At 38.4% G+C, this 27,551-nt stretch overlaps 1 protein-coding gene across 1 annotated transcript in view; it reads right to left on the minus strand.

The window, feature by feature from the left end:
- lrp5 (low density lipoprotein receptor-related protein 5) overlaps positions 1-27,551 on the minus strand; it is a 63,875-nt gene that overhangs the window by 23,732 nt on the left and 12,592 nt on the right. Inside the window, exons 4-8 of the mRNA XM_059536531.1 lie at positions 24,094-24,291; positions 21,134-21,330; positions 18,945-19,076; positions 16,518-16,914; positions 16,252-16,423 (exon numbers count right to left, since the gene is read on the minus strand). Coding sequence (XP_059392514.1) covers positions 16,252-16,423; positions 16,518-16,914; positions 18,945-19,076; positions 21,134-21,330; positions 24,094-24,291 — 1,096 coding nt within the window. The remainder of the gene's footprint in view (positions 1-16,251; positions 16,424-16,517; positions 16,915-18,944; positions 19,077-21,133; positions 21,331-24,093; positions 24,292-27,551) is intronic.

Consider the following 27,551-nt stretch of genomic DNA (forward strand, 5'->3'; position numbering starts at 1 on the left):
CATCACAGGAATAAATTACATTTTAAAATATATTCAAACTGAAAACAGTAATTTTGAAAAGTAATATTTCACAACATTACTGTTTTTACAGATTTTTAAATCAAATTGATGCAGCCTTGTTGAGCAAAAGAGCCGGAAATCTTAAAATTAAACCCAAACTTTTGAATCAGTTGTGCGTGTATGCTAAATAATTAAATTAATATATATATTAATTAATATATATATATATATATATATATATATATATATATATATATATATATATATATATATATATATATATTAATTTTTTTTTTTAAATAAAATCATTTAAAAATAAAACAAATGATCCTTGTGGTAATTTAAATATTTTTCACACTTCTAAATTCAAAGCCTGGCTAATAAATTGTACCACAAAAACCTGCACTTTGATAGACCTCCTGTCAGCAAAAGTCTTTCTTCTCGCCTTCAGAAATGCTATTCATTTTTTAGAGAGACAATTAGACATGGCCATCGAAACTGAAAGGAGGGTGTGCCTTTTTTCTCTGACTGCCTTTTTTCATTTCACAGAGACTTATGTGCTGAGAAAACAGAGTGCAAACCCTAATTTTGATGAGGAAAAACATAAAAAGTACACAACAAAGGCCCCCTAAAAAAGTCTCATCAATAACGACAAAAAAGTCAAGACGCTGAGTTTTTTTTTCTTCAAAGCCAGATTGTAAAGAGTGTCCTGGCACCAGGGTGCCAAGCAAATTCAATATGAAGGCAAACGAGGTGACAGCATGGCCTCCGAAAACACAGAGCCATTGAAAAGAGAGAAGGACACAACAGAATTAAATGAAGGCTGAGCTCATCAAAAAAACATTTCTATGTATAATACAGAAATGCTAAACTCATAAAGGCTGTTTAACAGGATTATCAGGATTGCTTTTTGTAATTTCCATGGTGCGAGTGTCCGCAAAAAGTCACTTACAGTAAGTACAAAAAGTTTCACTCAATGCCAAAATGTTCAGCAAGAGAGCTTGCAAGCTGTTTTAACAGAATAAAATGCATAAAATGATAAGTATATATTTATTAACAGAGGGAATTAACAGAAAACTATTTAAAAATTATTTTTCTATTTATAAAATGAAACATTTTACAAAAAGTAGTTTACCAATAAAAAAAATTAACTATAATATTAATATTAAAAAAAAAATAATAATTAATTTATTAAATTACTAATTTTGCATTAACATTAAATATATTTATATACATATTATATATTTTGCTTATTATGTGTCAAACAAGACCCTATCACTCATAGCAACATATAATTTGAGAAACTCACTCTAGATAACCTAGAATCCATCATAATTTTGAGATAAGAGAGGGACATCTGTTTTCTTAGTTGTCCACGGGATTAAAGTGTGTTCACGTGTCAAAGCAATTGGACGACGTACGTGAGGCCTTGTAACATAGAATATACACATCCACAATATAAAATCCTGCAAATTATCCTCCTCTTCCTGCGTGAGCTTTGAAACATCAAACAATTTCACCTGAGGTTTGGTCAGCTCTTCTGACAGGCCGACTCAGCTGTGGATGATATTATCTTTTTATCTGTTTGCTTGTGTAGGCCAAGAACAGCACAGCTCTAATTCAAAAAGAATGATCGGCCGCTGCTTCTCTTTTTTTCCTCTCAAATCCTCATGCTTCTCCGTTCTGCTTGGTGCTGCGTCTGCACTTCCTCTTGACTTTGAGCTCGTGGAGACAAGCGCTGAGAAAGTTCCCGATGAGAAGCGCTGGTGGATCAAAAAGTGAATGAAAGATGCGACTTGACGGTTGTGAAATTGCAAAAATATTGACTCGTGTTCCTGCAGGTCATCCGCTCACTGACGGATCCCACGGACTACTGGAGCCCTGAGAGGGAAGTTATCATTCCCATGGCCTCAACTGACAGCTTACAACAGAAATCAGCATGTTAAACAGTCAGTCTCTAATATTTATTATAAGAGCCACATTTGAGACCTTTTCAGGATGTCTTGAGAGATAAAAGCGAAATTAAAATGACATTCTAAATATTTTATCTTGCCAAATAAGCTGTCTGAACACACACACAAAAAAAACAGACCAATGTAAATAGAAATTTAAATTAAGTTACCATGTCAATTAGCATGTAAAACACTAGTTTCATTGAGTCTGTGACGCTTTCAATTTGGACGTAATGCCATTGAATCTTGCTGGCACCATCTCTGGATTTAAGGAGACGTGTAGACCAACCTAGCAAAAATGCTGGTATCCTGTTTACTCAGTTCATAAACAGGCCAACATAAGTAAATACATCAACATCCTGTGGCTATCTGACAAGGCTTTCAGAAGGCCAATGCTTCTTTGGGAGGAAAAAATAATAATATTTGAAAAAAACTCACACGCCCAGACTCGGGGAGTGGAGCTCTTATGTTTTGACAAAGAGCAGTAAGATGAGAAGTTCAGACAGTAGAGAGGAAAGTATTCATCTAACCTAAACTGCCATAAATGCTACATTTAAGTTTACATAAATGTGACAGCAATGAAGCAAAACAAATAAAAATCAATAATATTATCTTTGCTTACACAAAAAAGTAGTGAAATTTAACCTCTCTGGTTTCATAAAAAAAAATAGTAATTTGTGTTTCAATGATCAGCCAAAGTCTTAAAGGGATAGTCCACATAAAAAAAAAAAAAAAATTGAAATTCTGTCATTACCTAGACCTTCTTACCCTCATGTCGTTCTAAACCTGCAAGACCTGCACACAGAAAGTATTCTCGTAGTTTTATCAAATTAAGGTTGAACCACTGATGTCGCATGGCCTATTTTAACGATATTCTCTTACAAATTATTTGGGCATTGAACGTGATAGTAGCATTGCTGTCTAAGCAGGGCCAGAAAGCTCTTGGATATCATCAAAAACATCTTAATATTTGTTCCAAAGATGAACAAAGGCCTTACAGAATTGGAATGACATGAGGGTGAGTAATTAATGACATAATTTTTTGGGGGTGAATTAGTGTAGCGGAGTGTCTTTCGTTAATAGACCGTGGATCACTTTCACAAACCCCTGTGAAGCCCCACCCAAACTGAAAGCAATGTTCTTTGACTCACATAAGCTTTAAATGTTCCCACCCTGATCTGTCTACAGTAGTATGCTGCTCCACCTGGGACAGCCAAGGGTTTGTCTAACCCGACCAGTAAGCTACAAGTTGAAATGGTGTCTCAATTGGATTTAAATTCGGAAACAATGTGTTTTCTCTGGGGTACTTATGGGATGCATTGTGAGCTGACAGCTGTTGGTGACTGCTCACCACAACACTACTGCAAAAAAATAAAAAAACTGGGACAACCGCTGCTGTATTAAGTTAATAATCTGTGAACATCTCCAGAACAGGAGCGGAGAGCTGGGCGTCTTTCCCCTTCACTACCCTCTCGCTGACAGATGTGGGACAGTGGCGAACATCCCTCAGGAAATGAGCTGGATTGTGGTGGCAATAACAGAGCTACAGGACAGGAATGACTATCAGCGCTGAGTGAAACCAGGCCGTGGGTGCCAGACGCTACACCAGGGGTTGGCAACCTACGGCACGCGTGCCAACAGTGGCACGCAGAGGGATAATCGCTGGCACGCAAGCAATAAGGAAAACTGTATAATGACGAACAATTTGATGTAATAACTTCTCATAGTCACACAGCCTGTTAGGAGCTACAAATACTATTAAAGTGTGAGAATTAACTTGCATGGATGCACGTGCAAACACTGCACATACTCAGTGGTCTCCAACGTGGTGCCCGTGGGCACCTGGTAGCCCGCGTGGAGTCTCTGAGTCGCCCGCCGAGCACGTTCTATAAATAGCCTGAATTGTAATCTTTCATTTTTTTTTATGATAATGGCATAAAATGAGAAAATAACTATTGGTGACATTTCATATACCATTAAAACATAATAAAATAATTCAATAATTAAAAAAAAAAATAGAATCGGCACGTCTCTCTATCTCTCTCTTTCTGCGTCTCGTGCGCGCACCTCTCTCTCCCTCTCGCTCTTCGTCTCGCGCGCGCGCACCTCTCTGTCTCTCTCTCTCGCTCTGCGTCTCGTGCGCGCACCTCTCTTGTTCTCTCTGCGTATTAGTAATATTGTTAAATATGACTATTGAATATATAATTACCGTAGTTTTTTTTCCCTAAAAATATAGGCTTTTTGTTGTTATACAACAACAAACTGTAATATTATATTACAGTTTGTTGTTGTATTTTTCAAAACTTGAAACTGTGTGTGTGTGTGTGCGTGTGTGTGTGCCTATATCAAACAAGTAGCCCTCAAGACTATTTTATCCCTTCAGGGAGCCCTCACTCACAAAAAGGTTGGAGACCCCTGTACTAGGTGCTTCAGATCAAAGCCTCGGTCTAACAGCACTCGTCAATGTCAAAATGACTGAGATGGCCAATCAGATCAAAGTAGGCGGGGTTTACTGTTCACAGAAGCAGAGCGCAAAGCGTCAGTTTAACGTTAAAGAGAGTGAGGTAAGATGAAGCTGCAAATCAATTAACATTAGTCAACTTTTAATAATACGTTTTACCATAGAAATGTTAAATGACCTAAAGCTATATCCAGTGATGAAAAATTTTCTGAAATATGGCCATTTTGAGAGAAAGAAAGTGGGGGGGGGGGGGTAAATTGTCTCTCTCTGCAGACAATAAAGCGATTTTGCCCCTTTGTTGTTGAGAAATATAATGTAGCGATTCAGTATCGATTAATAAAAGTAGCGTGACAACACTCATAGGTTTATGAGCTTCTGAATGCTACTTTTTGCACAGCACGATCTCAGATCTCTGTGTGCGAGTGGTGTGTGTTGTGTGTGTGTCTGTGTGTGCACGTTCATCAATTAAAGCAGTGCATTAACGTTGATTAAACGTTAAAAAAACTTTTTTTTATCGTATAATAAAAAATTGTGTATGTACCGTTTAAATACAGAATTATATCGGGGTGTGGGGGGGGCTGTGCACATTTGGCACAGTGGTTAACCATAAAAATAAAAAATGGCACGTCATGCCGAAAAGGTTGCTGATCCCTGCGCTACACTTTCACAAGTCTTACTTGTAATGTGAGAAAAAGAAAGAAAGAGAATCCGCATCCGAATAGCCCGAAGCACTCATATAACATTTCTAGGGCAATAATGAGAAGTGATAATAAACAGCATTTTATAGTTGACAAAACAACTGATAGATTTACTTTTTTGAGTTTTAAACCTTTTAGTGTTGCATAAAAGCTTAGAAACTGGGCTTTATAATGTTTACAAGCAGTCTGATCAAATCTTAACTCAGGGAACGATCAAAAATTTTCACTCACAAATAGGGCTGGACGATTAATCGAAAAATAATCAAAACCGAGATTCATAACCTCTAACCGACGTGGGTTCTCTGTTTGTGTCCGTTCTCGGACTGTTCTGTGTATTTTAACTGTAGAAAAGGTTGTTCCGAGTCGAAACTACGATACAGAAAACTACATCAGTATATCATCATAAACACAGCCGTTTTTGTCTTACGTGAACATAAACAGATGAGAAAGAAAACACACGTGGAGTATTTTTGCTTAAAGAGACAACAGCCTAATAAACGCGATGTCTGTCATTAATGTTAATTAAAGAACAAAAGAAAATCATTCACTGATCTTGACTGAATAGATTTAATAACTTTACTTGATTAATCTTTATTTTATTTATAAAAAGAAAACTATGCAGTGTTTTTAAACTTTTAATTACAGTTTCTGTACTTGAAATTTAGTTTAGTTGTATTTATTTATGATATTGCTAATTTATTAGTTTGTTCCTTTATTATTACTGACCTATCTTATTACTTTTCTTTAACACTTTAATATTTGAAACTTATATTAATCTAGTTGTTTTTGCTATGGTATTTTTTTTAATCACAGGCAAAATTCCTCTTGCAGTGTTTTGTAGGCTTCTTATTTTTGCTTATGTTATTCAGCTGCAACAGAATGCTTTGTAAAAATGTTTGACATCTAAATGTTTGACTTAATTTTTTTATATTGGATTTTTTATCTTATTGGAATCGAAACTAGGAATCGATAAGAATCGGAATCGATAAAATTCAAACGATACCCAACCCTAGTAAGAAATGTTATGAACATAGATAAAATAACTGCTGATAGTCAATCATATTTACAGTACAAACCTTATCAGTGAACTATGAGGGCAAAAAAAAAAAAAAAAAAACCCGGCACAAAATAATCGTTCATTAATCGTAATCGAGGTAAAATGTTCAATTAATCGAGGTTTTGATTTTAGGCCATAATCGTCCAGCCCTACTCACAAATGATGATAATCATCATAGCAGAAGGCAATAACAAAGATTCAATTATGTCATGTCATATATTGTTAGAACAATCAGAGACTGAAAAAGGCAGAGACTGACACAGGAGAAAGAACTGTTGAATCAAGTCAATATTATTGTTTTCTTAGCGCAAAAAATGTAACATGGACTATATTTTAACGATATATATTTCTTACTACCTTTCTGGGCCTTGAACGTGATCGTAGCGTTGTCGTAAAAATATCTTCATTTGTGTTCCAAATATGAATGAAGGTCTTACGGGTTTGGAACGACATTAGAGTGAGTAAATAATGGCAGAATTTAAATTTTTGTGTGAACTATGCCTTCAAAATATTGTGAACATCTAGAATAAAAGCAAGAGATTTTGGATTTTGGTCCAAAGAGCCAAAACCATCATGGAGGTCTACAAGGTGATGTTATAATAAGTATGGATGCCACAACACAGTAAACCTAGCACTGTGCTCTAAACAAATGATAATGGTTCCTTTTCAAGGGAAACCGACTTGATGGTCTTTTAAATGTAACCATTAAAGCATTTTGTGCACACGCAACCATCTATTCTTCTAATTCATCACGCTTAAAAGCAATTTTGAGTGTTTCTGCAGTCTGTCAAAGCCCTGCTGGCCTGTAAAAATCTTACATTTGAGCATATTCGTTTTCTCAAACAAAATTACAAAAAAACTGCATGAGTGAAAGAATTGCTGGATAGTGTGCACGGCGCTGGCCACGGGAGTTGGAAAATATTACGAAAGTCAGGTGTCTTTTATACCCCTATAATTCAAGTGAAACCGTGTATCCTTGGAGCCTGGAACATCAAAGTTTAAGACCTCATGGTGAAACAGCCAGCAACAGCAACAAACTGTTACCAGGCAATTAACTATAGTGCTGTTTGGCTTGGACTACCGCTGGCTGGATTTGGCCCGCACAGAGGCGCAAACTTGCAATTCTGTTGCATTTGAGCGAATTCTAGTGAGAAAACTAGAGCAGAGACCAGACACTGTACCTACGTCATGGGCACTGGCTGTATGTTACAGTTTTACAGAATATGTTTATGTGTGTAACGGAGTAGTGCATAATATTCTATTCAAACGTACTATAATATGCCTCCTTCCTGCCCGGGAAGGAAGTTCGCTGGATGTCTGCCAGACTTGTATGGGACATCCATCACCTGTACGAACCGCATGTAAGCGGAGCTGCATTTGAAGCTCTCAGCCTCTTCAAAGCAGCTTATTCTACCACTACCATCCGAATCAAAACAGCCCTCACTCTGATGGGCCTTGGATGTGCCGCTAACTCATAGACAAAGGAGCTATCATTAGCATGGCCAATGTTTTAGCGAGAGGCCCCTCGCTGGAAAAACCCTGCGCAAATCAAGTTTCACGGCTCCTGTCGGCCACAATGTCCCAGGGCCATTGGTGCAAATGCTTTGGGGGGACTTTAGAGAAAAGCATTATTGATCCTCTTCACACTTATGTTTTCTTTGCCAGCATCCATCAGCAGACCAGCCCTCGGCCACCTCACATCGTTCCGCTGCAAATAAAGCCCTCTTTCAAGTTGTTGCTTTTCATTGTCACAGTGTTGCCATACTGAAGGGCCATCAAAATGCACTTTAGGATTCATTGTAGTCAAATGGCTTCATTGAGAGGAAAATTAAGACTTTTAGGAAAGGGAAAAAGGGAAGAATGTAGCTATTAAGCAATGTGAATGGACAGAATACAGAATAAATATACTGAAAAATAAACACAAAATAAAAAAATACAAAGGGCTGACTGGTATACATCATGTATCTATAATTTTTCAGATTGTATTTTAAATCAAGCAAACTGGCCGATTCCGATACAGATTTTTTTCAAGCAAACTGCCCGATTCTACAAGAAAGAAGGAAAGGCCAAACTGGCTTTTGGATATTGAAAACAATAACTGTAACCACATACATATATATATTAGGGCTGTGTATCGGCAAGAATCTGGGTAAGTGATACGTATCACGATACAGGGGTTGCGATACAATATATTGCGATACTGTAAGCAAGGCGATATATTGGGATATTTCTTATTTTAGAAATAGGACATGTTTTTAGAAAATCTGTCATTAAGAACACACCACCATATGCAAACCTTAGCATAAAATAAATAAATAAAAATTGTTTAACCAGAACATTGGGATCTGCATTTGCAACAATCAGTCCCTGTAACATTCAACGTTTCTGAAAAAAAATTGTGCAATATAAGTAAAGGATTTCTTTAGTTAAATGTATATGTATAAAATGTATAAAAGAACATATATATTTTTAGACCCTGCTTTAAAAGGTTCACAGTTTGAGTGTACAATTGTGACATACAATGTCATAACATTTTGATCTGAACAAAATTACATCAATGAAAAAATAAAGTTCTTGCAGGATTCCTGAAGAAAACAAAATTTGTCTTTATGTTCCGTGTGGAATCACAGAGACCGCAACGCGAGCACAGCCCCAACTGCAAAAAATGCCCCCATCACGAGAGAAAGCTGCAGCCACCACGCGACAATCCTACCACACCCCTGGAAACAAACTAAAACAAAATCTTGTATGATTTTTTTTTTAAATACCGATATTCCGTTTTTGAGAATTATTGGAGTGCCAAACAAAATATGACAATACTCACGTGTAACTATATTTTCTTACACCCGTAATATACATATATACAGTACAGACCAAAAGTTTGGACACACCTTCTCATTCAAAGAGTTTTCTTTATTTTCATGACTCAGAGTCACACTAATGGCATCAAAACTATAAATTAACACATGTGGAATTATATACATAACAAAAAAGTGTGAAACAACTGAAAATGTGTCATATTGTAGGTTCTTTAAAGTAGCAACTTTTGCTTTGATTACTGCTTTGCACACTCTTGGCATTCTCTTGATGAGCTTCAAGAGGTAGTCACCTGAAATGGTCTTCACTTCACAGGTGTGCCCTGTCAGGTTTAATAAGTGTGATTTCTTGCCTTATAAATGGGGTTGGGACCATCAGTTGTGTTGTGCAGAAGTCAGGTGGATACACAGATGATAGTCCTACTGAATAGACTGTTAGAATTTGTATTATGGCAAAAAAAAAAAGCAGCCAAGTACAGGAAAACGAGTGGCCATCATTACTTTAAGAAATGAAGGTCAGTCAGTCCGAAAAATTGGGAAAACTTTGAAAGTGTCCCCAAGTGCAGTCACAAAAACCATCAAGCGCTACAAAGAAACTGGCTCACATGCGGACCGCCCCAGGAAAGGAAGACCAAGAGTCACCTCTGCTGCGGAGGATAAGTTCATCCGAGTCACCAGCCTCAGAAATCGCAGGTTAACAGCAGCTCAGATTAGAGACCAGGTCAATGGCACACGGAGTTCTAGCAGCAGACACATTTCTAGAACAACTGTTAAGAGGAGACTGTGTGAATCAGGCCTTCATGGTAGAATATCTGCTTGGAAACCACTGCTAAAGAAAGGCAACAAGCAGAAGAGAGTTGTTTGGGCTAAAGAACACAAGGAATGGACATTGGACCAGTGGAAATCTGTGCTTTGGTCTGATGAGTCCAAATTTGAGATCTTTGGTTCCAACCACCATGTCTTTGTGCGACGCAGAAAAGGTGAACGGATGGACTCTACATGCCTGGTTCCCCCCGTGAAGCATGGAGGAGGAGGTGTGATGGTGTGGGGGTGCTTTGCTGGTGACACTGTTGGGGATTTATTCAAAATTGAAGGCATACTGAACCAGCATGGCTACCACAGCATCTTGCAGCGGCATGCTATTCCATCCGGTTTGCGTTTAGTTGGACTGTCATTTATTTTTCAACAGGACAATGACCACAAACACACCTCCAGGCTGTGTAAGGGCTATTTGACCAAGAAGGAGAGTGATGGGGTGCTGCGCCAGATGACCTGGCCTCCACAGTCACCGGACCTGAACCCAATCGAGATGGTTTGGGGTGAGCTGGACCGCAGAGTGAAGGCAAAAGGGCCAACACGTGCTAAGCATCTCTTGGTGAACTCCTTTAAGACTGCTGGAAGACCATTTCAGGTGACTACCTCTTGAAGCTCATCAAGAGAATGCCAAGAGTGTGCAAAGCAGTAATCAAAGCAAAAGGTGGCTACTTTGAAGAACCTAGAATATGACATATTTTCAGTTGTTTCACACTTTTTTGTTATGTATATAATTCCATATATAATTCCACATGTGTTAATTCATAGTTTTGATGCCTTCAGTGTGAACCTACAATTTTCATAGTCATGAAAATAAAGAAAACTCTTTGAATGAGAAGGTGTGTCCAAACTTTTGGTCTGTACTGTATATTAAAATAAAGTGCTGTCAAACAATAAATCACGTATTATCACATCCATAATAAAAGTTTTTGTTTACATAATATATTTGTGTACCGTGTATATTTATTGTGTGTACCGTGTATATTTATTGTGCATATGTAAATACACACACATGGTGTATATATATATATATTATATTAACATGTATATATTTATGTTCATATAATTAACATTATATAAAATATATTTTATATAAAATTATATAAAAACATTTTTCTAATATATATATATATATATATATATATATATGCACGTGTTTGTATTTATATATGCATAAATATACACAGGACACGCTCAAAACAAAAGCTTTTATTTTGGATGCAATTAATACAAACATATATTTATTTAAATATTTATTGATTAAATGCCAACAATACAGTTAGAACAAACTACCCAATGATGATGTCCTCTTCAAACAAGTGTACAAACTGTTTCCCTCAACAATATTTACATCTCTGCTTGAGACGACCCTAAAAAAAGCCCTCCTGTTTTGCGCAAGTTCTGCTTCACTCTGTTGTACATATTTGTCTTTATGGGAACCCAGAGGGCACCCATGGCACTTCGCAATCAGGGTCACAAAAGACTCTGTGAAAGCAGAATCTACATAATGGCCCCACAAAGCAGGGGACTTTCTACACCAGGGACGGCACATCAGTCAAATGAGTTATCTTAAACATCTCTACACTGAGGGGGTGAATTGAGGGGGTCTGCGGCAACTTCTAAAGGGTTCAAAGGGGTGTGGGGTGAATAAGGGGGTGAGTTTGACTGCTCCGAAAAGAGGTGAAAACACACGGCTAGAGCAACAGAAATGAAAGCCCCACAATTCCCATACTGTTTTAAGGAAAAAACATTCCAGTGCAAACGCCAGTAATCAAGCCTCCTTTTCAGACGTATGGGACCTGAGATGAAAGGGGATGTTCTTGGCACTCATTCAAAATGCTCTTTCGTCATTTAAGAGAACAGGCTGTGAACCTGAAGCACCAGTTAAAGCTTGTATTGTGAAGGTGAGGACATGTCAGGTGGTTAAACACAAAAGCAAATGTCCATCTATGTAGTGAAACGTAAGGATAAAAACATTTCTTAGTGGCAATTTACACCATTAAAGTAATAGTTCACCATTAAAATGAAGTTTTTGTCATCATTTACTCACATCCACAAATTCTGGAGAGAGTAACTGCAACAGTAGCCTGAGACCGAAGCTTTTAAGCTACAGAAAGAAGGCAAAAGTATCTTAAAAGTGATACATATGATTCATGCACTTTTTCCAAGTCCTATGAAGTCATACAAAAGCTTTGTGTGAGAAACAGAATAATATTTAGATTATTATTTACAGATAATCTTCAGTGAGCTGTTAACTGCTGGAATGCTGAGTAAAGTAAAATCAAGTTTTATCGTTCTGATTTATGAACAAATCATTGTGACAAAAGCAAAGTCTCTGAAATGGGACACAGCTTTAAAGGGTTTGTTCACCCAAAAATAAAAAAAAATTCTGTCATTAATTACTCACCCAGATTTTTCATTTTTGTGTTAAGTATCCATTTAATATATTCAAGATTTTCAGTGAATAATGACTAAATATTGGTCTGTTTCTCCCACAGCTATTAAATGTTTACAGAAGACTTGGAACTGGCGCTTTTGCATCTTTTTTGGTGTTCAAAAGCTCCCATCTCTCTTCATTTCTAATTGCATGAAAAAAGTGGCCAGTCAATTCTTAATTTCTCCTGAAATCTTGTGTGCCACAGAAAGAAAAACTGTGCATTTCATAATGTCTCTGTTAATACTACCATTATTTCAGAAAAACGAAGTAAATTGTAAGGAAAAAGAAGAACATTCAATTGTGGGTAAATTATCCCTATAAAACCAAATATGACAGCCATATACAATAAATAAAAACTCTGTCAAGCCTAAAAATCATGTCTCAAAAACAGGCTGGAGAAACTGCTACATAGTCCTTTCACAAACATGAAAAATTTACAATGGAAATGTCCTCAGCCCCAAATGCAATTCAACTTTTCAAGGAGGAAGGTAAAAAAAGCCCCTTTCAGACAAGGCCTATCACCAGCCGTGTTAAAGGGGGGAAAAAAGCAAGAAGGCAAGAGGGAGGGAGGAGGGCCCGAAAGCCTCCATTCCTCTATTTATAATCATTCAGGCAGTGAGCAGCCACATTCCAAATGCCAGAAGGCACTTTTCAAAACTCCTCATTTAAAACTTAATGTTGTTTTCAGCTCCTAAAAAAGAGCTGCCCTCCCTCACACCAACCATCGACCAAAAGGAACCAAGCGGGTGAAAAAAAAAGGCAAACAGTAACATGTAAATGTGACTCTGTTCAGAGGCAGTCCAGAATCTGCCTTTTCAAAACAAAAAGGGCAGCTGAAATGAGGTAAACGTGCATCAGTATGCAAAAGAGAAAATCTTTAATGAGAAATTACTGATGGCTGGGCCGTGCTGCAACTCCGACGATTAGCACTTCAAGGGCTTTTCTTCCTTTCAGAGGGTAAGTGGGCAAGCTAAAGAATGGCCTCCGCCTTCATTAAGGTGAATCTGAAGAACCCTTGTGAGAAAGGAGAACAGAACACACTTGTCAGCTGCTGGGAGGCTGGGGAATGCAGCGAAGCCACCCAAAAAGTGCATCTGGTGCAGGGGTGGGGTGGTGTGCGTGGATGGAGGAGCACCTCCCCGAGATTTTGCCTCTATTCTGTGCAGCTTTTGTTCTGGACTAGGCAGGGGGTCAGCTCTGAACACATGACCACAGAGCTTCCCTCCTCAGCCGGGCAGGAGAAAAGAGACACTTCCAAAGGAACAGTAAAATCACAAATTAGGCTTTTTAATATCTCAATTGTTTCTCCTACATGGTAATGAGATTAAATGGAGAGCAAATGAATAAAGTCTTGTGCTGAACAAATTTTTCTCTTTAGAAAATGACCCTGTCCATTTTAGAGTTTCAGAATTGGTCTCGATGCACAACATGCCATCGATGAGCAACCAGGTGAGACACAGGGCCCACGACTGGTCTAAAGTATCCAGATAGAAATTTGTTACCCATTCTCAATGGGAAAGTGCCCAAGAAACAATCCTCAAAAAAGGCAAAATTGCTCAAAAAGTTACCCAGTGTTTAATCAGCCTCGAACTGTGCTCAGATCTGCCAAAAATGTCAGCATTTCACATCAGATTCTTGATATCAAATCATCTGACAAATTGTCTCAATTGTTTTAATTTTTTGGATTTACACTAAGAAGAATCATTTAAGACAAAGTTGATAGAGCAATAACAATGCTCCTCTGGGTGATAATCTCAACAGGACAGAACAACCACAAATGAGATCTCTTCAATGTCGCTATTGTATATTGGCTAAATATGTTATTGGCTAAATGTTTCTGAGTTATAGCAATGGGAGGAAATAGACATTAAATGGAGATTTGTACTTGCATCTTGAACTTCGCACCAGTTTTCTCACGTGTCTCTAGTTTCAGGGAAGTTTCAGAGAATTATCTGAGCTATGCTATCTAGGTTCAATTTACAGCAACAAATATCTTAGTAAATATTTTTATTTCTCCCCAGGAATTTTAGGGAGAAACATCTGAGACAAGGTTGTAACTCAATGAAATACAACTGAGCTCTTCATTAAATCTCATTAAGTATGAAAGAACAACCTTTGACCGACACTGTTCCTGGGTCAAAAATTAATCTCAAATCAGCCCAAACACTGATTATCAAAAAAAAAATAATAATAATAATAATTGTTTTTGCAGACTTCTATAGCTGGTTGGCTGAACTGACTACAAAACCTACGATGCAAATGTTCCAACCTTCTTCTACAACTCTCTCTCTTGAGGAAAATGCGAGGAAAACAGAGTCCCAGTGCTCTGTAGTCCTCCATTGGGATGTTTGGGGGAGGATTATTCTGTTGCACGTGGACTTCAATGAGAATCTGGCCTTTTACCGAGCTTGATCTGTCAGCAGGAGTGCCCTAATCCTCAACTCATTCAGCCCAACTTTAACACAGAAAAACGTTCCTCCCTTTAACGGCCACAGAAAACACCTCTGCATCTCAAAGAGAGAGTAAAGCAGAGTGCACACAAACAGGGACTCGTGCAGAGACGTGGTGGTTTTTTAGGCCACCCTTGCCCTGCTGTTCACCCTTGGCCTGCCTGTCCTACTGCCCCTTCTCTTTAAACGCCACAGCAGGAAACCTGGCAGATTTATAAAAAAGCCCTGGGTTACAAACAGGTTAGTTGTGATGGGATTTTGCTGGCTGTGACTGTCCGCAAACTCACTGGGAGTTCAGTGCATCAGTAAATAATACCTACCCTTTAAATACACAGTTTGAGAGCTCTTACCTAAACTTGCCACACATCTAGGTTAACAGGTTTATGAACCTAGACAACACAAGATCAAGATCAACTGTATTGTTATGCAGTTCTAGTTATGATCCATAACATTCATAAATTGTCTACTATTCTATAAGTCTACAAATAAAAACACATTTGTAACTTCTTTTTCTTCACAGAATAGAAGAAAATCTGTCTGCATAACAGAGATTATTAGTCGAAGTATAGCAAGATATTGGGAGAGCCAGGTTTGGAAAGGTTGTTGAGAGTCAGCGTGAGAAGAAAAGCAAACGAGCACAGGAAAATAAGAGGGGGATGTTTCCTTAGCATCTTTTGTGTTTACACGCCAGGCTTTCAGGGATACTGACTGAATGAAAAACCTCAGTATTATGACACCCAGGGACCTGTGCCTACAGGTAGCGGACTAATTACACAATGCCAAAACCATGAAAACGCCCAGACCACGAAGCTTGTGCCACAAAAGAACAGACATTGAGGAAACAAAAACAGACGTGGAGAAATTAAGACAGAATAAATCAAGACATTTGGTCTGAGGCCTGAGTTAGAACACAAAATCAGAAAATAATCCATGTAAATATGAAACAGATATACTTGAGGTTTCACAATGGTTAATCTTCAAACAAAAACAAAAGTACGTGAACTGACCGGATGTCTGGTGTCCCTTTTATTTTTTAGATTACACAGTCAGTATCAGATTCCAGAAACACTTAACTCTGAAATAACAGCTTGATAAACTTCAATGTCAATGAAGAATGTGCACTCAATACACTCTAGACTCTCACGGCTATCGCAAGACTCTTTTTCAAACTGCAATTTTGCTCACTGGAGGAAGGGGGCGCTATTCAAATGGTTGTTTTGAAAAAAAAAAAAAATTTGATAATATGGAGAAATGCCCTCCAAAAAGCCATTAGTGAAATGTACATATGATGATCACTTCAGAGAAGTACTTGAAGGACTAACTGCTCACTTTCGACAAAGAATTCGCCCTTGTACTCTCCAGCAGTCCTCAGGTCCCCTCTCATTACTCCACATACTCAGACTATTCAATCAGCACCAAAGCTTGAGTCTCAATTCAGCTATTGTGGAGCATGGAACGCAATAAAATTTCACAGCTACTCATATACGCTTCTGGTGAAAGGAAATGTAATGAGCAAACATTGCAACAAGGTGACAGCACCTTTAGAGCAAAATGTTAGTTGACTTACCTCAATTTTGTCCGTTTTGGCATCGCCCCAGTAAAGCTTTCCTGCGACATAGTCAATGGCCAAACCATTTGGCCAACCAAGGGAGGTGTTGAGCAGCACAACCCTGTCCGTTCCATCCAGGTTTGCTCGTTCGATCTTGGGCATCTCTCCCCAGTCAGTCCAGTACATGTATCTGCATAACAGCAACAAGGGGAAGGTAAATTACATGCTAATTCAGAAGGAATTCCCTTAGAGATTATAGAAATTAGGTACATTAATTTCCATACCCGTTTATGGGATCTAACACGATGGCTCGTGGTTCATCCAGGTTCTCAGATATGAGGATGCGTCGAGAAGTGCCGTTGAGTCTAGTCACCTCAATGCGATCAGTGCCAGTGTCCGTCCAGTAGAGGTTGCGCGCCACCCAGTCCACTGCAATTCCATCAGGATGGTTGATTTCATTGGTTACCAAAGTCTGGGCGTCACTTCCGTCTATTCGGGCACGGCGGATGGCCTTCACCTCATCATCCGTCCAGTAGACGTATCCTTCCACTGGGTCATAATCAATGGCAATTGCGTGCCGTATGTCACTGACTTGTAAGACGATGTCCGTGAAGTCAGGTAAATCCAGAGATATCCGCCGAAGGTCAGTGCGGCGAGCCAGTAGAAGCACCTGTTCTGCCCCTGGTAATAAGATTGAGATTCATTATGGACCAGAGATCACCTGGCCTTTGACCTGGACTGTCTACTTCTATTAGGAAAGCAGTAACTCAAAAGTATCTCACAAAAAGGTGTACAAATACGTGTATTAAGACTACTACCATGCCTAGGGCATAGATTCAACTCGTCAATGAAAACTGAGTCTGACAGTAGCAATTAGTAGCATGAATTGCAGAGTTGTCCCTACAGATGGTGCACTGCAAGATTGCATTGCTCCATTACAAAAACCCCATGCCAGGTTTAAATACCAACAGCAGAATCTGTCTAGACCCAATCTGTGGAAGCAATTAGGTCCAACCATGTCCTTATTTAATCTCTCTTTGTAACCGAGCACGCTCCAGTACCCACAACACCAGCTGCGGTCCACGGCACCCAATAAGTAGTGACATCCATCAGTGCTGACACCAATAAGAAGAGGAAAAAACAGCTCCTCTAGGGTTTCTTGGGCTTTTTTTCTACTTCTTTTGGTTTTAATTTGTCCTTCGTTCTGCCTTGCATGTTATCAAAGCAAGTGGACGTCTGACTAAACCAAAACAAATGCCTTCAATTTAGCCATCCAAGCTAAACAAGTATGAGGTGTGGACGTTTGCTCATGCTAATCCTTTGTCCTACTGGAGCCACTCGTGCCCTTGCATTGTAGCTAATGAAAGTCCAGTACAATGGGCTATTGTTTGTTCTGATTAGTTGTAAACTTTTCCAGAGAGTTGCTTAATCCTGAGGTCAATGGGAATATGTTTCATTTGGCCAGACAACCTCCCCTGTCCTCTTCTAATGCAACACTGGACAGCTCCATGTTTCAATTGCGCCACTGGAATGAATGCTTGAAGAATGCTTCTCATTGTTTCCTGGCCTGGGAATACACTGCCTCAAATCTGAAGGAGTTATAAATTCAAGTAGAAAGGCAGAGCAACTTGGGAAGGGGTGAATGTATTTTTTCCTAATAAAAGAGCAGTCTGTCATTAGCAGGCTGGGTGCACAGATACAATGGTCAAGTCTGTTCTGGAGAGGCTGGGAAATAAAAAAAAACTCAAGCAAGCCAGGGGGGAAGCCTGATTTTAGAGAAGCTCTTAATGCTTAATGTACGTCCTCATCAAGAATAAAAAGGACAACTGCATTCAAATTAGTCAAATGCATTTTGAACAAGAAAAGTCATTTTTGGACATACTAATATGCAGAAATCTTTCTGTCGTCCACAATTTACATTGCTACAATTACTACACTACCCAAAAATTTTCACCAATCAATTTCCAAGACTTATTTTTATTAAAAGTGACATTTTTTATTTGAAGGGATCATGCTCAACATTTTATCTAATGCAATGACTTTTCCAGACCTGGCAAATATCATTTTTAAATTCCTTGGTATTTCCAAGGACCCCATAATGACTACCAATTTACAACCAGCAAAGGGGCATTCCTTGAGGAGTCTGGAGATGAGGGAATGTATACAAACCACTGAGTAATTCAACCAAACTGAACTGGACCTAAACACACAAACACTGGACTGACCCTGTCAGCCCCTAAAAGGCGACCTTGACATGGGACCACCAAAGGTCTACCAGCTCTTCATCTAGACTAAAATTATCATTAAAAAGAGAAATAGCTAATTGTGTCAGCTGTTGTGGAAAAACATTATTATTCATGATTGCAGAATCATAGGAGAGTGATTTTGACTAAATTGTATACTCAAATGAACCACCATCTGTCAAACATTAGTCTCTGTCATGGTCTTCTGTGCAGGACGGCATGCAAATGTTTTATAGATGCACAGTATGCCAATCCTCATACCAAAACCAGCCCATGAAAGGCCACAGTTCATAAAAATCTAATTTTACGCTCGAGAGCAAGAACATCATAATAAATTTACAAATGTAACAAAACCATTCCATACTCTTCATAGAAAAGCAGCCATATCTATCTGTCTGTCTGCCTGTACATCTATCTACAATATACCTTTTGGGGCTTTTTAAGCATTCAACCATGTTTTTTTTTTACCTGGTCGACAAGTCTTTCCATCTTCTTTGAGTTTAACCCCAGTTGGACAAGCACAGCTATAGAAGGGCGGCACGGGAGAGAGGAGACACAGGTGGGAACAGCCTCCATTTCTTTCACTGCATGGAGTTTGAACTGTGGAGCAATGACAGGGAAAGAGAAAAGCTATAAAACTGTTGTTTACCTAACATTACTGCAAAGAGCAATGACCTATTGGTTAAAAAATTACCAGAAAACACAGTCATCTATAGAGTGTGTGAATGTTTCACCAAATCCCTACCTTAATTTGAGAAAGTTAATCAGATAGGGTGATTAATGTGTCAGAGCACTAAATTATATTGTAAATACAGGTCTGGTATATAAATAACCACGGCTTGAATGCATTAAGCTTACTCTTTTATTGCTCAGGAAACTTTAAAGTTAATTTTTTGTGTCTTAGTTATGCTGTGCTAAATTTAGGCAAACCTGAATATCTCACAAGGACCTTAATTTATTAACACTGATGTCTAGGAGATGTAATCTAATATGTGATTTTACTTTACTTTTAATTGACTTGACGTGTTATTTTCGATTTTATTTTAGATTTCGATCAAACGATGCATTATTTCGCACCAAATAGCCATGAACTTCCTTCTCACCTGTGACACGACAAATTAGAAAAGCACTGCTCAGTTCCTAAACAAAACTGCAACCCTTGAATAAAAGCAGGTGGCAGCAAAACATTTTATTTCCTGTAACAGGTTTTTCCATTTCCACCGGGTCACGCTCTGCTCGTCACAGCCTCTCAGAAAACGCATCTGCTCCATCAGGAAAACATAGGCGGCCCTGACCCAACACTTGTTATCCATGCTGCTCACAGATGTGGTGTCTGCACATCTCACTGACTGATAACTGGTCCACAGCTCAAGGACACATGAGGAAATTCACTAAATACCAATACGGGCACATTTGTGAGGACAACACATCAACACATTTTTTTTTTTTTTGGATTAAATTAATTTACATTTACACTATTATTAAAAACTTTGGGCTTATTTTTTAAAAATTTTATTTTAGTTTTTTAAGAAATTAATTATTTTATTCTCCAAGAATGCATTGAATTGATCAAAAGTGACAATATAGAAATTTTTATATATTATTATAAAAGCATACACAACTTTTCTTAACAAACATTAATAAGAATAAAAGCATTTTATTATTTGTGAAATATCAAGTAGACTGGAGTAATGCCTGCTGAAAATGCATATTTTCCATCACAGGAATGAATTACATATTAAAATAAAAACAGCTACTTTTTAACTGCACTAATATTTCACATTATTCTGTTACTATATTTTTGATTAAATAAATTCAGTCTTACTGAGAGTCTTACTGTGCATGAAAAAAAAATGTTAACAATGTTCACTATATTTTATTTATTTTGTCTTTTTATTTCATCAGCAGTATTATAAATATTTTATAATTGCTTTTATGTGTTATATTATATATACAAGTTTAAAAAAACAAAACATTTTTTCCAAGTGCCCACTGGAACCTGCTTGAACCACCCTGGTTGAAATCACTAGTCTCCATCTTCACTGTTTGTTTGCATGATGATTGCTTCATCCTTTCTTTATCATCTTACCTCCAACACAACAAACATTTACCTAGTGGGGACTTTGCAGGCTGTTAAATGTTTCGGAGCAATCCACACCCACATCCTCTCACTCTCTCACTCTCTCTCACACACACACACACACACACACACACAGACTAAGGTGGGGGTGGGATCGTGCTGGGACTGTTCCCCGTCTCCACTGAGGGACTGTGTTTATTTGTTCAGAGTGGAATGCAGGACACTTGAAAAATTTCATTCCCTGAGAACTATTATCCCCAGATTGCCTCACGGGCCAAAAGGGCGACACTTTTACAAAGAGACAGTACAGTAAGTGCTGAAAGAATGACCTAAAAAATTAAACATGGAATGTGAAGGATCTCTTGAGGGAAACTGACCTGAGCCCAACATTGAAGATTACTGATCCTTCACTAACATGAAAATTTGATGTGCATTAGAGCTTCAAATCAGTCTGAATCTTAGGGCCAGCACTTAAACCTCATGGGTCCTGGGATAAAATGTGTATTTTGTTCTGGTTTGATAAAAACCCAACCATCTATCATCTAGTGTTGTGAGTTCCTGAGGTGAGTACACTTACTGTTGGGCTGCCGCTCTTGGCCCAGCACCTGGATGTCCATCGGCGAGTAAATGCCGCTGAGAATTTCTCTCCGTTTCTCTCCAGTATATTTGTTGCAGGCATGGATGGATCGGGTCTGCCAGTCTGTCCAGTAGAGTGTCTTTTCATAAAGAGTGAGGGCGAATGGGTGAGTGAGGGACCCCTCCACAATAGCCTCCCTGTAAGCGTCAACACATACATGTAAATACACTCCCCACATATGTTGCATTTTGGATGTTAGATGCTTTCTAAAATGATGCACGACAGCTCAAAAATTTGAGGTCTGTTTTATTCAGCAATGATGCACTGGTGACAAATCGTAAAAATCTGACTTCTTCCAAGTCTTATCTTGATCTTATAATAATATTACCACTCCTTAATCTGCACGTTTCTACCCATGGTGTCGCCATTGTGTTTTTGCAAGCGACAACGGTCGCAGACATAACCGTTTTTGTAACTTATTCGTGTTTTAACATAAAACTTGTGTGTACTTGACAGTTTAAGTGCAATAAGACATGAAAGAGAACTTAGTTTAGTACTCAAATGCTGTGTGCCATGCTCTATTAAAAAAAAAACTAAACAATGTTCTTTGAAACTTAAAAAAAAGGAAATAAATTGTATCAGTTCCCAAAAAATCCCAAAATAAAATATATCAGTCAGCTGGTTTCATGTATTTATAACCACTCTGGTTGACCAAAATTCACAAGTTAGACCAGCACTGAGGAGTATAAACCAGCCTGGACCAGCTTGGAATGTCTAGTCTTTCAGCAGGGAAAACGCATTCCAAGGCAGCTTGCTTTATGAATCCAGTCGGAATTCTTTATATGGGAATTCATTCCAGCAAATGTAAGTTAGGGACTCTGGTTGTCCTGCATGTCTTAATTTCAAAGACATAAGAGGCCTACAGGTATTACCCTTTCCAAAAGGCGTATAGAAAGGGAATTTAAGACCACAACAACAAGCCAGCAACATCAACTGAGGACTGAGGTCTTTTTTAGACCCTTCAGGAAATCTGGAGCTCATGCGAAACCGAACCACCCCACCCCCTCCCTTTGGGGGGCCCGTAGGACTTCTTTTCCAAGAAGAGGGGGGAATTAAACAAATCAGGCTGTCATCGACCAGTAAGACCGCATCTGTTTCGGTCGTTAGTAGGGAGTCATCCTGTTCTGTAACGGCACAGCTGCTCTTATTAAGTGAAGTTCCCCCGGAGTCCATCGGACCACCGTGTGGCGCGCTTGTCCGGCCGAACGGTGGCCTTCTGAACCACCGGACATAAATAAACAGGAGCGGTTCAAAGCAACAAGTGTTCAGAACCGTAGTGCCGCATTATTCGGAGAAGCGTGGCTCATCAATCACGGAGCTGTAGTGGGTCGTGAGGGGATAAATTTTCCCGGTTAGGTCGGGGGAGTCAGTGTGCGTGAGTCTGCATGGAGGAGTTAGACTTGACACGTTGTTCACCCTCCTGATTTTTAATAGCGGGTGACGAACAGCGGAATGGGGGTGGAGTGGTGGAGGGGGGTCAGCACCCTGGAAAGGTAATTACAAACAGATTTTTCACAGCTTTTGACGCACTCTTGGTAGTGAAGGAGATGTTTGAAGCCAGCAAACTGAAAAGGCTATTAAACAAAGGTGTCCAGGCTCTTTTATTTGAAAAACAACCGAGTGTAAGTGTTTGAAGAAAAGCGCTAACAAATTTACATTATAACGTGACACTGGGCAGAATCCCTCTTAAGCGTCTATTCGTCAGCCAATTCTGTGTGAGGACAGCAGAACCTTAAATTAATTTCTTAATGCCACAAGTGTCATTATGAGGCTGGAATAAAGTGCACACTAATGATTCGAAGATGTACGACAACTGCTAATACTCACATCTGATTCAGTCAAAAAGACCTTTGACAGAATTACACTAATGCTCTGCACTGTTTTTCAAGTTACAAAACAAATGTGGGCAAAGTATAACCAAGCAAAGTAAATTATTACTTAAGAGTAAACATAAAAACTTTGTGAAAAACTTTGTGGAAGCAAGCAAAGAACAGGAAAAAAATCATTTTTTTTATTGAAGGATATGACTTGAAAAAGAAGGAACCAACTATTAACTATTTTTTTTATTTAATAAATCATACTTTTCAGATTGACCATTATTATTTTAATATTATAATAAATTAAAAAAAATTTTTTTACGTATATATTAATTTACACTTTATTGAAATTCTAAAAATTTAAGTTATAAATGCATTCATTTAACTGGAAATGTAACATTTTAAATCAATTTAATAAATAATAAAATGAAACCTTTTCAGATTGACAACTACAGGAATGTGTATGCCATTATAAAAAATGCAAGACTCAATGATTATTAAAATTATATTTCCATTTTCTTTTTAACCAAATTAAAAAAAGGACATCACTTTAAACTGATGCCTTTTTGGTATACTATGACTGACACTTTATTTAATTCAGTTCTACTCTAAAACAATGAAGGAATCAATTGTCACGTCTCTATGATATTTTGGTCTCTAGATATAGGTCATGTTTCTCCTTCAATGACGTCTGCTGGACTACAGGCCTAACCAGACCATACGACTCCTGTAGATCGACTAGCAATGCATATCTTAACATAGCAGAGGGTCCGACATACCTTTCTTTATTGAAGTTGCTACGAAATCCTACACACACAAAAGGAAATGTAACCCTTTGGCTTTGGGGCCCGAATCATACCCATAATGCCAGGCGGGATCGGGTTACAGTGGTATATGGCACGGAGGTCAACTCAAGTTAAGAGTGGGCGGAAGTAGGGAGGGGGTTTCAAACCTGGCCTACGTGCAGGGAGTGTTTGGATTGGGCCACAGACTCCATACCATTTGGTTTCAATCCGGATGGGAAAGGGAAAGAAATACAAGGAGATGGATTGAGAATAAGTGTGAAAGAATGAGGAAACTGACCGAGCTGTTCCGTCCAAGTTGGCCCTGTGGATGAAGCTGAGCTTGGCATCCGCCCAGTAGAGCTTCTGCTCCTCGAGGTCAATGGTCAGTCCATTGGGCCAGTAGATTTGCTTCTGGACAATGATTTGCCGACTGCTGCCGTCCATTCCCGCCCTTTCTATTCTCGGCTCCTCCCCCCAGTCAGTCCAATACATGTACCTGGGAAGAAAAAAAACAGGCGTCAGTCAGCTGGTTTCCATTATCCCAGAGAAAACAAAGTGAAAACTAGTCAACCAGTCAACCCTCTGACTAGATGTTGAAAATATATAGTTTTCACATCCGTATTTCGAAGAAGTATAACATGCAATCAGTAAAAAGAGCAAACAAAGTACAGCATGACATGAAGATGTTTGCAACGGTTTACGCATTGACTGGAAGCTGCTCAAGGTTAGGCAACATGGATTTGGAGTTAGACTAAACAAACGTTTCAAGAGCAGGCTGTTTTCAAAGCAAACCATATCAGCGTTATATTTGCCAGAGCCTGTCTCGCTTGAAACACTTCGTATGAGAGAAACACAACACAGCAACCAAACCAAAGCATTTGCTAAAACAACTTTTTTTTTGTTGGCAAAAAACTTTTTTATGCGTTTAAGAAATACTAGGAGTCAATAATTTGCATTCAAATAAATGGATTATAAACTAGCCGTACTAACCTTAAAATATTAAATATAATAAATAAAAACACTGTGTAAAAGGAATTGTTCAGCCATAAAACTGGAGCCGCAAGATGAATGTATACACAACCCAATATTGTGATTTGGCTTTTCAAATCTCAAATATTCATATGCTTAAATATATTTGCTGTATGTTTCAGAGTGAAGCACGTCACTGTATACATTTACACACAAGTAACTCACAATTCATTGTTTTCTGTTTCTCAGAGCAGCTTTTTTGTAACTCTGAAGAAAAGAGATGGGAGTGAGTAAATGATGATAATTACAATTTGAGTAAACTGCTAATTTAAAAACACCAATACTACCATAGGGACACCAAACTTGCAAAATGGAATTACTTAAAATGCTGTATTGTAACTTAAGCACAACTGAGAAACTGTGGTATTATCTTGACGACATTTCAGTGAGCTGTTAAATGGTATGGACGGCCTTTATCAGCAATGGTTAAGTTGTTTTATGCCTTCCTTAACCAGAACAATGCCCTGTTCATGCTGTAACACATCATGTGTGAGTCTAGCCAGTTTTGTAGGTCACGTATAGCCTATTAGCCTATTTGTGAGGGAATAATGATGCAACTAAAGAAATTATATTACAAATGTGCAGCTAAACTAACTGTCCAATCAACACAAAAAAGTAAACCTTTTAGGAATTAAAGGAGAAAAAAATGGAAAATGAAGACCAAAAAAAGAAAGAAAAAAAGACAACTGAAAACAGAAAATATGCATAAAGGGAAGCATTCGCCCAGGGAAGCCGTGATTACTTGTAGCGTACAAGCTAAGACAGCAAGCGTGTCGCCAACGGAAACACTTATCAAATCTCATGCCAGCAGGGAGACCAAGCATGAAAACTCAACCAGCCCTTCCTCCCCTGAGAAGCATCCTATTAGCCTGCCTATGGCTCCAACGGTTGTGTGGCATTTTTCTCAATTAGGAACTTTAGCATTACACCGCTGCCGAAATCTGATGGCTGACAGAACAAAGAGGCGGTTGAACAATGGTTTTACAGAATGCCGTAACAAGGAAAATAACTCAGAGTGGTCTGCTAATTGACCAGCTGTCTATTAAAGTTTACATTTATAGCCTTTAAAGCACCAAAGCTAGAGGAAACGAATAGGATAAATTATGTAGTATAATTTAATGGCTAAAAGGTGCACATTTACAACGGTCACATTTTTGCCTTCAAAAAGGTGAAATTTCCTCACGGGTTCAAGTTGGTCAGATGAATTTGCCGCGTTGACCAACAGCAAGTTGCTTGGTTTGAAATTTCACAGAGAGTTGGCGCAATGGCTACATTTTAACTTTAGTTTATACAATAACGTGTATCATGTTTATATGATTATCAGCACATTTTTAAAAACACATCTGCTAAAATCTAGATTATAGGAGTTCCTCAGAAGGCTAATGCTAACATAAAGAGTGTAGTACTCTCATGTTTACCATATTTATAACCAAATTTTTTTGCTAAGTCTCCTTATGCTGTTGCTACCAAAACTAGATATCTCATTAAAGAAAAATTCTCATGCAAAGATGTCAGTGGAGACAAACAACCAGCATCAGCATCTCTGGAGTGCGTGCGAGCGAGTTTGTTGTGCTTTTGTCTGTGTTTTTCACAGATATAAACCTGACGCTTGGCCACGCAACAGAGAATATCAACTGGAGCCACCCAAAGAAAGGAGATTGTGGAATGTCTACAGAAGATGGCAGAACGTCTCCAAACATTAAATACCAGGTACATCTTTAATATATAACTCCACATAAAACACTTTTGTCAGATATTTGGATGTGCCATGCTTGCCTGGCTATAAATACAAAAGTATTTTTTGGTCTTACTTTAAAATTCAAGAAGAGTCAGCAAACTTAACACGGCAATAAATAAAAAAGATCCATTCTTTTCATCTGATGGTAATTCATCTTTTCACTCCTCCCAAGCCTCTTTTGGAGAATGTGAAAACAATGAACGTGTCTTGAGATCAGACAAACATAATTCAGGGGCCCCTGCATGCGGTTGCTCTCACTCTGAGGGGGTTGTAAAAAGCAGAGCCCCCCTTTCTGTGATCTGAAGCAGGGGCCCGACAGAGATCTTGGATCTCCATGGTAAATCTCAACTCAAAGCTCTCAGGCGGTGACAATAAGAAAATAAAAGAACATGAAGCTTATATTAAGTATGTCTGCTCAAAAATGCCAGACATTATCTTTCGGATTGCAGTGTAACTGGAGAATGGATCTCTCGGTCTGAAAATTTCTTCTAAACGCAATGAACTTCACAAAACAGGCAGCTAATGTTTTGAAAAAAAGCAAGCGGTATGGATGTGTTTCTTTAGGCTACAGGCCAGGAACAGTGTCTGGCTCCATTTGAATGTCTTCATCATACACCGCACAAAGTGAAATGCATTCTGGGGAAAAACTTCCCAGCTCTTGGGTGTCATAAATATAGAATGAGCTAAAATCCTTGTGTTCGCAACTAGGTGGATGATAAAAAATGTGAAACGCACAGTTCAGCAGCAGTGCATTTAGCTTTTTTTAACCTCAACTCGGGCCGTCAAGACCGTAAACAGACTGACAGACTATCAAGGTCATTTTTGTTCAATTGTCTTAAGAATGTATGCTAAATGCACACATACTCTACATATAACATAAAAAGAGAGGTTGAGGAACATCTATTATAAATATGAAAAATAGCCTTATAGTATTAATGTATATTCAAATTTAAATATTGACATAAGTGTATACATAAATACACACAAAC

This window comes from Carassius carassius, chromosome 43 (assembly GCF_963082965.1).
Source record: "Carassius carassius chromosome 43, fCarCar2.1, whole genome shotgun sequence".
NCBI lineage: Eukaryota > Metazoa > Chordata > Actinopteri > Cypriniformes > Cyprinidae > Carassius > Carassius carassius.